General features: G+C 38.2%; 1 protein-coding gene across 1 annotated transcript; it reads right to left on the reverse strand.

Annotated features, from left to right (window-relative positions):
- Positions 1 to 1,577: 1,577 nt before the first annotated feature.
- Positions 1,578 to 2,504, reverse strand: LOC102843670 (olfactory receptor 4C12-like). The gene has a single exon (XM_006902622.1). It carries the CDS (start codon positions 2,502 to 2,504, stop codon positions 1,578 to 1,580), a length of 927 nt encoding a protein of 308 aa, XP_006902684.1.
- Between the last annotated feature and the right edge of the window lie 10,314 nt (positions 2,505 to 12,818).

Raw genomic sequence — 12,818 nt, forward strand, 5'->3', positions numbered from 1 at the left:
GAAGGGTGCAACAATGAATGAATGGAATTCCAAAATCTCTGTAGATGTTCATTGAAATAAAAAATAAGCAAACTAAATTAAAATTTAAAAAAATTTTAAAAAAAGGTGGAACAGAAGGATTAGTGAAAATCAGAGTTACAGAGAAGAAATAGGAAAAGTACAATTAAAATGTGGGTGTTGTAACTAACATCATACAACGAAGTATGTAAAATATTGTAGAATTTTATAAAATAGTCACAAAAGATCATACAAAATCATTTTTATAAATCAGAACTTCTCATATCTTTTTTACTCTAAAGCTTTGTGCATGAACAAACAAAACAAATCATGGCAGCTCTTTACTATCAATACGAAGAGGAAATGCTTACTTGGACTTTATAGTGAGAAGATTATAGAGTTAGAAATCATATCATGTCCTCATTTGTATCTTGCTGTTGTTATTTTGTACCATGGAGTCGGACCTGACTCCTAGCTGACTCTCTGGGGCTTTCCAGAGGCAGCAAATTGCTCGAGAGGAGACGGCCCATCTTTCTCCTTCAGAACAGCTTCGGGACTGGAAGCATGTGACTTTGTTGCTGGTAGAAGGACATCTCTTTATCATTAGCCACCGCAGTCCCCTGTTCATTCTGCCTCTTGTTATTGTACACCGTTGAGTCAAACCTGACCCATGGCTGATCCTCCAGTAAGATTTCTGAGGCTTAGGAGGATATCGTCCATCTTTCTCCCTCAGAGCCAGCAGCGAATTCAATCTGTGTGCCTTTGGGTTGGCAACACAATTTCTTACCACTAATCCACCAGATAGTTCTGAGACTACTATCTAGTAAACTAAATGACATGGACCTTTTTTGACCAATCATGTAACCCTGCACATCTCTATGGATCTATCACTGACAAATTCTTACTTCTGTATATCTGGTTATTAACTCTTCTACTGGCTTTCAGCCAATTATGAATTTGTGGCCTTTAGTTTCTGATCCAATGATATAAGAATGCATCCTATTTCAAGGAAGTGGTCATATTCACACTGTGACAATGGACACTCCCTTGGTCCTGACCCTCTCTACCCTTTAATTTGATGCTTTTATTGAAAAGGAGGGGGAAAGCTTAGGTAGACCTAACCTTGTGTGATTTACTACCTCTGAAAACCCACCGAAGGATCAGCTATGTGTAGATTTCTACAGGCTTGCTTATAGGAATGCTGTAAATGGTATCTTTTTAACTATTTAATCCATATCTAATGAAAAACAAGACCCATAAGAAAAAATTTACATTGATAGAACAGTCAAAGTCAAATTAATACCATAAAAAATCAACAATAATAACCAATATCAATATTTCCATAATAACATTATTTTAATATTAATTGGATATTCTAGGTTTACATCTTTTAAATATTTCCAGAATCCAGATAATCAATGATTATTGATTGAAAAGTAATCAGTGAAATGTGGTGACCAGTTGTAGAAGGGGAATTTTCTAGATTCCAGGCTTGTCAACATCTATAGCTGCCTTATAGATCAACATGATTGGACTGTAACGACTTTGTTACCCCTACCTAGAAAGCCCAATGATTCCACTTAATCAACTGAAGTCACTTTTTTACTCCAGAGCTTCCTCATGGCAGTTTTAACCTCATTATTTCTGAGGGTATAAATTAAGGGATTTAACATTGGGGCCACCATCGTATAAAAGATGGCCACAGCTTTATCTACAGGTAGAGTGGTCACTGGGCGCAGATACACAAATATGCAGGGCACAAAAAATAAGATGACAACTGTGATATGAGAGACACAGGTGGAGAGGGCTTTGCGCCTCCCTTCCAAGCTGTGGTTCCTCAGTGAACGCAGGATGACCACGTAGGAGATCATCAAGAGAAGGAAGTTTAACAGGCATATAAAACCACTGTTGGCAGCTACAAAGAGACCTAGGGTATGAGTGTCCATGCAGACAAGTTCCAACAAAGGATACAAGTCACACATAAAGTGGTCTATGACGTTGGGGCCGCAGAAGGGCAGCCAGACCGTAAAGAGGATCTGAATTGTTGCGTGGAGAAAGCCTCCAGTCCAGGCCAGTCCCACTAGGAGAATGCACAGCTTTTGGTTCATGATGGTGGGGTAGTGCAAGGGTTTACAGATGGCCACGTAGCGGTCGTAGGCCATCACTGTCAGCAGGATGATCTCAGTAGCACCAAAGATGTGTTCTGCATAGACTTGGGCCATACACCCAATAAAGGAAATAATCTTCTTCTCATGCAAGGAGTCCACAATCAGTTTAGGAGCTGAAGAAGAAGTATATATTGTGTCTATCAATGAAAGTTGGCTCAAGAAGAAATACATAGGGGAGCTCAGAGCCTGACTTTTAGTAATAGTAACCACAATAAGTAGATTGCCTGAGAGTGTTACCACGTACAACAGCAAAAATACCACAAACACCAATTTCTGCAGCTTCGGATTCTGTGTAAGACCTAATAAAATGAATTCAGTCACGTTCCTGCTGTTCTCCATCTGTGTGTTACTGGTGATAAAAAGTCCAAGAAGAAATATTTTTCCCTGGAAGAAAAAGAAATAAAAGAGAACCATAGAAGAATCAAACCATCCAAAATTCTGGCTTTCACAGTAATTTGTTATTCTCTCAAACGACTCCTCTTCTGCAGACTCCCAAGGAATAAGTACTTCCAAACTTCTCTTTATTGGCAATTTAGTCTTTTATTAGTCTATCATTTTTTTAAAAAATTATTGATATTGAGAATACTCAGAAGAAAGGAACAGTGTTTCTTCACAACAGGATAATCTTGCAAACTTTCACTTTAACATCCACAAGGAGGGACAAGTATAGTCATTCTAAAAATCTAAACTCATATTCTTGAGTTACTTCTGAACCCTACAGATCCTCACTGGGTTTCTGAGGATGTAAATCATTACAGGAAGAGACCACTCAACTTTCTCACTATCAAACCACGCATCTTTCCATTCATATCCTTCTATGTTGCACACTATGCAAACAGGTCTCCTAATGTCATCATTAGAAGTATAATTTCTAAGATAAACAAGACATAAAAGTATGTGTCTATATAGAAAGATAGATAGTAAATTAACTATTAGTTAAAAAACACAAAGAGTCTGTATATCTTAATTCTTACTCATTGCCGCAAAGTTGGAATTGACTCAGCTGAGCCACCATAGAGTTTGGTCAAACATTCTTCTAAGTGGTATAGCGTTGGTCTGTCCATTTGCTGTACAGAGGTAACTTGTGGTTGCTGTGACACTGAACACTACCACACTGATGTGTCAAACGCAATAATGGTTACCCAGTGGTAGACAGTGTTTGGTGGTGCTCCCCAATTAAAACAAGCTTGGAAGCAGGAGTGGCATCCACTTCCAAAATAGCTTGCCTCCGGAAACCCTATGAACATGGAGAAATGATGAGAGTTATACAAATGTTCAGGGCTTTCGTTCATATGGTCGATATGAGTCGCCTACGACTCAATGACATTTAACAACAACATAAATCACATAGGAGAACATTGTCCAGCTTTCTCCCTCAGAACAGCTGGAGGATCTGCTGGACTGTCTTCTATGAATCAGTTTAACTCGATGGCAATGAGTTTGTTGAGAATATGGATATAGTAAATAAGGAAGTACATGAAAAGGAAGCCTCTTCCGCATGGCCACACATAAACAAACACCTTCTTGAAAGGCTTGACTTAGTGTCCAAGAACATTTTTTTTCTTACAGATAGCCCAAAGCATCGTAGAATCTTTCCAGGGCCAGAAATTAATGAGGAGTAAGTGAATAATACACTTGTAATTGCCAACTGCTCTCTTGGGAAGATGACACTTGAGAGGATCAGCAGATAATTTATATGCTCGCATACCTTCATGAAGTTCTGTGTCCAAAGCTGTGTTTCGTGACTGAACCAAAGAGAAAACTCAACTCTGACACTTTCATCTCCATTATTACACTACAATTTCATTTAAATTCTTATAAACCTGGAGGAAGGAGAAAATATACAAAGACTAGTTCTCTACTGTGACATTCACCTGCTTCCACTTCTCCTCACAAAACCAGTTAGATTCGTATTTAAAAAAAAAAAATTCTGCGTGCATTTGTCAAAATCACTAGACTATGCATTTAAAAGGATAGGATGTTTGTATAAAATGAAACCAAATTCATTGCTGTCGTTTTGTGTGGTTTAAGTTATAGAAACCTGTTAGGACAGTATAGGCTTGTTTCGTAAGGTTTCCGAGGTTGTAAATCTTTACAAATCAGACTGCTACTACTATCTTCCAGAGCTGTTAGGGGGTTTCAATCGCAGACTTTTTGAAGAGCAGTTGATTTTAATAACTCTGCCTCTATGACTCTGTCACTTTATATTGTGGTTGCTGTTGTTAGGTGTCATCATGTCAACCAGAACTCAGAGTGACCTTATGAACAACAGATCTGCACTTTCACTTATCCTGTGCCTCCTCACATCTCTCCCAGGCTGAAACCAATTGTTGTATATTCACTGTGTCAATTCATCTTGTTGAAGGGCTTCTTCTCTTTCACTGATGCTCTACCTCTACCAGCGTGATGTCTTTTTCTAAGGACTGGCCCTTTGTAACTTGATCGTATGGACACGACACTTGTCTGTCTGTTTGCTGTACTGTGATGACTTGTGTGCTGCTGTGATGCTGAAAGCTATGCCACTGGTTTTTCAAATGCCAGCAAGGTCACAAATTGTAGATAAATTTCAATGGAGGTTCCAGACTAAAAGAGATTAAGAAGCAAGACTGGTAATCTACTTCTGAAATAATATGCTTCTGAAAACTCTACAAATAACAGAGCATTATTGGATATCTTCATATCTTAAATTTGGGGCATGTTTTCAGGAGAAGTCAACCCTTGAAACTCTCTTTGTTGTTGTTGTTGTTGTTGTTGTTGTTGTTGATTGACTTCTAGTCGAGCACCACTTATAGTGACCCTATGAACAAAAGGCCTAAAGCCCCTCTACAACTATAGACATTTATCAAAGTTCATAGAGATTCTGAGACATGTTACTTAGAATTAGACCACTCCTGCTTCCAAACCTGTCATAGTATATTATTGTTGTTATGTGCCATTGGGTCACCTGTGATGTATAGAGACCCTATGTACAACAGCTCAGAACCCTTCTCTGTCCTGAGCCAGTCTCACTAATTCTGACACACCAACCCCCATTGCCCCCGTTACTGTATCAATCCATCTCATCTGGAGTTTCCCTCTCCTGCGCTGTCAACCTTCCTGAGCATGATGTCCTTCTCAAAGGACCAATCTCTCCTGGTTATGGACCAAAGTAAGTGAAGTGGAGCTTCAAAGTCCTAGTCTCCAAGGAGAAACTTGATTTCACCCTCTCCAAGACAGACCTATTTGCTTTCTTGGCAGTCCGTGGTATGTTCAAGACTCCTCTCTAGCACTACAGCTCGAAGGCATCTATTCTTCTTTTGTCATCCTTAGTCATTGTCCAACTCTCTGAAGCATAACAACTAATTGAGAAAACCATGGCTTGGATTAGGTGCCCCTTTGTATCTAGACTTATATCATTGCCCTTCAGCACTCCTGAGAAGTCCATGACAGATTTTCCCAATGCAATTTGTCTTTTGATTTCCTGACTGCTGGTATTAAGAGTGTTGATTATGGATCCGAGCAAGATGTAATTGCTAACAACCTCAATCTCGTCTCTATCTAATTATGATATGATATGATATGATATGATATGATATGATATGATATGATATGTCCAGTGGTGAGAATCTTTGTCTTCTTGATGTTGAGCTTCAACTCATACTGAAGACTACATCCTTGACCTTTTTTAGCAAGTGCTTCAGTTCTTCTTCAGTTTCAGGAAGCAAGGTGTGTCATCTGCATATCGTAGGTTGCTACTGAGTCTTCCTCCAATCTCGATGCCACACTCCTCCTCATAAAGCCCTGCTTCCTGAAAGATCAGTTCTGCATACAGATTGAAAAGGTGTGGAGACAGAATGCATCTCTGATGCACTCCTTTTCTGATTTTGAACCATGCCATGTTTCCTTGCTCTGTTCTGAGGACTACTTCTTGGCCCAAGTACAGGTTTCATATAAGCATAATCAAGGGTTCTGAGATTCCCATTTCCCTCAAGGTTAGCCACAATTTATTGTGATCTACTCGGTCAAATGCCTTTACATAGTCAATGAAACACAGATAGACATCCTTCTGGTACTCTCTGCTTTCTGCCAAGATATATCTGACAATGGCAATAATGTTCCTAGTGTCATGACCTCTTCTAAACTCAGCCTGTATTTCTGGTCTTTTCTGGATAATCTTTAGGAGGATTTTGCTAGTGTGTGATATTAGTGATATTGTTTGATAATTTCCACACTCTGTAGGGTCACTTTTTTTGAAATGGAAATAAATATGGATCTCTTCCAGTCAGTTAGCCAAGTGGTTGTTCTTCAGATTTCTTAGCTCTTAAAACACTTTAAAAATTTTTTTACTTGATTCTCCCCAGAAAAATTATGGTTTTGATAACCACTTTTGTCACACTCAAACACAGAATTCACTTCTTTTTCTATATTAGTCCAAAGATCAATAGTGATAATTGAGTAATTATCAGTTAAATATTTTAATATTGATATTTTTGAGAGATAATCTATGTTGTTGTCGCAGTAAAACCCTAACTTGTAATGGAATAACCTTCAGACACTACAGAGAAGCGAGGGCCTAGGCAGACAAATGTCTTCCAAAGTAGCTTTTTTTAAAAAATTTCATTTTGGTCAAATTCATTTATTTAATGATTGATTTAACTTCAAAAATCAGTAAGAGCTACAGACACATTCCAAGTTTGATTTTTAAAAAATATTTGGATTAGCAATTCAACTATACACACTTTGGAAAATAATTTTTAATATTCTTAACTTTTGCCTTAATTTCAGTCTCACTTTAACTTGTCTTTTACCTAAGTAGCTTTTATGAAGCAGCTCTCTTCCAAAGAAGCCGCTCTAATGGTTTAAATCTACTTACTCATTTTTTAAAACGCAAATTTAAGATAAATCTGCTTTTACTCTTTTTAATATTGTGCAGAGATTTCTTTTTATGTCAAAAATAGATAACAGTTGCTTTTTATTATGTGCTTGCTATGTGAACAGCACAATATTCAATGTTTTACCTTGATGATTTCTTCAGTCCTTACGAAGTAGGCCATCCTTCTGTTTATATGTTCTAGGAAAGGGAACCAAGACGTAGCGAAGATTAGTGACCTGCTGCTCAAAGCCATAATAATAATAAATAGAGGAGGAACCTGGTACTCAAACCCAGGATATCTGTTTGTACCTCTTAAACACTTATATAGTGACTATCAAAGCATAAATACAGTGCTGGCAGTCCATACTCTCAGGGTTTGGGATAATGAATTTGTGCCTAGAGCCACCCTCTATGCCTATATGAAATTTTTTTGCTATGATACTAAATAGAGTCATCAGTACCTTGAGCTGTATCACTCTTTCGGTGTCTTCAAAGAAGAGGAAAGAGAATAAAAAAGATAACCTTACTTCTAAAGAGATGCAATGAATTGGTTAATGGTAGGTCATTAAAATAAGAACCAAGATCTACTAACAGATTGACATCTCTTACCTTTAGTAATACCTGTGTTGACTCTTTAGGGGGAAAAAAATCACTTCTTTGTTCACGGTTGTAATTGTGTTACTGGGATCGCATCTACTGTAGTGCGGAAACAAGTCTCATCTGGTAAGAACAAAACCTGGGACAGTTTGAATAAGTCAGAATTAAAAGTGTGCCTGAGTCTTCAGTTTAATGTAGAGCCACCACAGAAGACAGTACATTCTTTCTTTGCAGATCCTGTATTTTAGCGCATTCTTTTCTTGGATTACAATTATGAACTGAACATTGCCTCTGAAAAACAGAATCAAATACTTTCCTTTCTTCTACCATTTGGTGTGTCTTGATTGCAGTGAAGATCAGACAGTCTAATTCACAGCTCCACTTTTCTTTATGTCCAGTCTCTCCCATCTCCCCCTAAAACCACAAGATGAGGCCCCTAATTCCCATTCATAGTGGAAAATGACAGAAACAGAGCTCTGTGTTCTAGTGAGTTATATGTGAGTGATAAGAAGAGTCTAACTCTGACGATCCAAAACCTCATATCATCTACAGGTAGACCACAGTGACCTTGCCAGTAACAGTCTACACTTCTGACTTTTGTCCACACTCAAAAGCCCAAGATTTGGCTCAGATGTCCAGGAAATGTAAACCTTTCACTGCCAAATTATAACCATATGCATGCATATGTATATCCACATATCTATTTTTGCAAAATATTCTGAAACATCTAAAAGTCACCTCCAATCAAAGATCATAAGCAACTTTTCAATGATTTTAATTAAAAACACCTGCAGATAAAGTGGAACTACAAGAACAGCATTAAAACTGAGCAATTCTAGAAAACTTACCTTGTTGTCTAGGTAGTTGAGGAGAAAGTTCAATGTATTCAAGAGTGAGCAGTCATTACAGATAGCCGGTGAGACATTATGTTATGTAATGTCTACTCCTCAGTTCCTTACTATTTGGACAATACTATAAAATTCAGAAAATGTTGAGATGAAACAAATTTCTTCAAATGGATTCAAGAGCATTTTAAAATATATGATGTGTTTTAAATTGCAGTCAAAAGGAAATAATATACTGTACTGAATTTGAAACCAAAGTCTCCCATTACTAAGAAGAATCTCCTGAACTTCTCCAAGCACATAGCTTACACAAGAGACAAAAATATTTCCAGTTCCTTCTATCAGTTAACAGTCTTCTCTAACTCTTCTCTTAAAATAAGAAAACAACTTCCTTCTTCAGCCATTGTGCTTAGAGAGGATAGTGAGAACTCCAAAAGACCTATTGTTATAGCTATAGCTTTGTCCTCTCAGGAATTAATTATCTCTGTTTGTTAAAGGTTTGGGTTTTTTTCCTTGGAAACAATGATTTGTGATAGTTTAGTTATGGACAAAATATCTTCGTTTGAGTGCTGGTTTCCCCTAGATTTTTAAGCTAAACCATTAGAAATTTACTTACATTTCTGGTCAGAAAAATTATGTGGAAAAGTTCTCCCCTTAAAGCCCCTTGAGTAGCATGAGCTGTGATATGAAGGACTCTATATATTGCATGAATAACATTGGGTTTCCTTCAGGTTGGGCATCCCTGGGGAAATCTTACTGGCTCAGATTGTCAGAGGAGACTGAGATACTGAAGCAATCTCTCAAATGCATTGTAAATACATCAGGGCATACTATGGCCATGGGATCCTTGAAACGTGAAACTTTACCAGACTCAGGTTATCTTAAGTTGGAGGTTAACTGAAGGCTAGACTTTTCGCATGAATTTATTCAGTGTTAAAATAAAAAACGAGGGATTGTTTTTCTCCAATAACCTACTGAAGTCTGAGAAAGTCTAGGTATACTGCTAGATATTCAGTAAAAGAAGCTACACCTAAGAAACAGGATTCCTTCTTCCACATTATAACCCCAGGGAAGAGAGAATGGGAGAGTCAGTCTTGCCAGCATGTAAACATATCCTGCAAAAAGTACGCATATTGTTGTTATTATGGTCCAAGTCACCTGCAACTCATACCAACCCTATGTATGGTAACACTGAACCATGGCCTATCCTGACCCAATCTCATCATCTCCCACAAACCTAATCCCATTTCTCCAGTCACTAAATCAATCCATCTCATCCTGGGTCTTCCTCTCCTGTGCTGTCCCTTCATCATTCTAAGCATGAAGCCCTTCTCCAAGGACTGGCCTTTTTGGCCATGTGCCCAAAATATGTGAGAATGAACTTCAAAATTCTTGCTTCCAGGGAGCAGCTTGGTTTCATCCTCTCTAGGACTGGCCTGTTTGTTCTCTTGGTAGCCTATGGTATTTTCAACACCCTTCAACACAGCGCAACTCAAGAGCATCAATCTTTCTTCTGTCATCCTTAGTTACTGTCTACTTCACTGCTGCATAGCAAGTAATTGTGAAATCATGGCCTGAATCAGGTACACCTTAGTCTCCAGAATGACATTGTTGCTTTTCAGTACTCTAGAAATGTCCCTGATAGCAGACTTTCCAATGCAATTTGTCTTTTGATTTCCTGACAGCTGGTGCCAAGAGTGTTGATTGTGGAGCCAAGCAAGCTGAAGTTGTTAACAATCTCACTCTAATCTCCATCTATCATGAAGTTGTCACTAGGCCCAGTGGTGGGAAACTTCGTTTTCTTGATGTTGAGGTTTAATCCATATTGAAGACTACAGTCTTTAACCTTCTGCAGCAAACACTTCACGTCCTCCTTAGTTTCAGCAAGCAAAGTCATGTCATCCGCATAACACAGGCTGTTGATGTGTCTTCCTTCAATCCTGATGCTACATTTCTCCTCATAAAGTTCAGTCCCTCTAATAATCTGTTCTGCACATAAATTGAAAAGGTATGGAGATGGGATGCGTTTCTAGCATACTCCTTTCCTATTTTGAACCATGCAATTTTTCATTGCTCTGTCAGGGACTGCTTCCAGTCAAAGTATAGCTTTTGCATGTGTATAATCAAGTGTTCTGGGATTCTTATTCCTCATAATTCTTCATAATTTTTTGTGATCTCCACAGTCAAATGCCTTTGCATAGTCAATGAAACACAGATAGACATTCCTCTGGTACTCTCTGCTTTTAGCTAAGATTCTGGTACTCTCTGCTTTTGGCTAAGATCCATCTAACATTGGCTATGATGTCTCTAGTGCCATGGCCTCTTCAAAACCCAGCTTGCAAATCTGGCAATGCTCTGCTGATGTATTGTTTCCATTGTTTTTTTTTTTATAATCTTCAGAAGGATCTTGCTTGTGTGTGATATTAGTGACATTGTTTGATTATGTCCACACTCTGTTGGGTGACCTTTTTTGAAATGGGAATAAATATAGATGTCTTGCCAGTTGGCCAAGGAGTTCATCTTCCAGATTTCTTAAAATAATCTGATGAGCATGTCCTGGGTAGCATCTGTTTGCTTAAATATGTCAATTAGTACTCCATCAATTCCTGGGGCCTTATTTTTTGCCAATTCCTTCAGAGAAACTTGAACTTTCTCTTTCATTATCATTGCCTCTTGATCGTATGGTGTTTAATAAAATTCTTCTGTGTCAACCAATTCTTCTTGGTACAGTGACTGTGTATTCCTTTCATCTCCTGTAAAAAAAAATTAAGTTATGTTTCTTACAGAAATAATAGAAGCTGTTGATTTAACTGTATGGTGGGTAGAACTTGGAGAAACAGCAATAAGAGCAACTGTTGTTCTAAGCACAATCTCCTTCATTCTAATAATATGGTGCTATCCACTTCCTAAGCAACATGCCTCTGGAAACTATGAACTTTGCAGAAAGGCTTCAGGCCATTTGTTCATTGGGTCACTATGACTTGTGCTTGACTCGAAGGCAATCAAAAACAACAACAACATCTATTAAAATGGTACTTATTGATAGTTTTTAATATGTTGAACCGTGATAAATCAATGCTTCTTGTCATTGTGGTTAAGGCCCATACAATCCACTACTGAACACAGCAACCATTTGAACAACAGATCTGAACTGCATCCTGTTCTGTCCCATTCTTAGAATCTATGCCTTGTTCAAACTATTGTTGTAGTCACCATGGAAGACCATCAAGTAAAAGAATCTTCTGTATTTCCTAACTTGATTCATTTCCCAGCACAATATTGTTGTTTTTTTCCAAGGACTACCCCTTCTTGACAGCATAAGAACAGCATATGAGACAAAGTTTCACAATTCTTGCCTCTCGTGAGGATTCTGGGGCCATTTCCTTCAAATCAGATTTGTTTATTCTTTTGGATATCTGTAGTAGTTCAATATTCTTTGCCAACACAATTTAATCAAAGGCATCAAAACTTCTTCGGTCTTTTATTTTCATTGTTCAACTTACAGATGCATTGGAAGCAATTGAAAGTATCACAGTTTGAATAAGGCACACATTAGCCTTTAAACTTTAGCACATTGGAGAGATCTTCAACAGCAGATCCAGGCCATAGTCTTTACAATTACTTGCTATGCATCAGAAAGCTGGACAATGGCTAGTGATAGTAGAAGAAAAATTGATGCCTTTGAGCTATGGTGCTGGAGAAGAATATTTATACCATGGATTGCTAGGAAAACAAACAAGTTGGTCCTAGAGAGGGTGATAATTAGGCTGCTAGCTGGAGGCAAGGATTCTGAAGCTTTGCGTGACATACTTTAGACATGTTGCAAGGAGAGACCAATTCTTGGAGGGGGACATCATGCTCAGGAGGGTGGAGGGACAGCACAAGAGAGGAAGACCCTCGATAAGATGGATTGATTCAGTGACTGGGGTAATGGGGGTAGATGTGTCAGAGACAATAAAATTGGCACAGGAAAGAGCAGGGTTTAGGGCTGTTGTACATAGGATTGCTATGAGTCACAGGCAACTCAACAGCACACAGAAACAACAACGACTACAGGTGTTGATTGTGGATCCAAATTAACTTAAATCATTAAATATGACTAAATATTAAATCATTAAATGACTAAATATTTTCTCCATTTATTGTGATGTTGTTTATCAATCCAATTGTTGTTGGTGTTAGGTACCATCGAATCAAGTACAACTTATGAACAAAATATTTAAACCCTGCCCTATCCGGTACCATCCTCATCATCCTCAACACCCTTCAGCCCAAGCCACAGTCACTGTATCAATTCATCTCATTGAGGATCTTCCCCTCTTTTGTTGACCCTTGACTTTTCCAAGCATGATGTCCCTA

This window comes from Elephantulus edwardii, unplaced genomic scaffold, assembly GCF_000299155.1.
Source record: "Elephantulus edwardii isolate Elephantulus edwardi_28Jun2011 unplaced genomic scaffold, EleEdw1.0 scaffold00431, whole genome shotgun sequence".
In the NCBI taxonomy this organism is placed as follows: Eukaryota; Metazoa; Chordata; class Mammalia; order Macroscelidea; family Macroscelididae; genus Elephantulus; species Elephantulus edwardii.

Coding starts and splice junctions, on each gene's coding strand:
- LOC102843670 (XM_006902622.1), bottom strand. CDS start 2,504: ATGGAGAACAGCAGGAACGTGACTGAATTCATTTTATTAGGTCTTACA.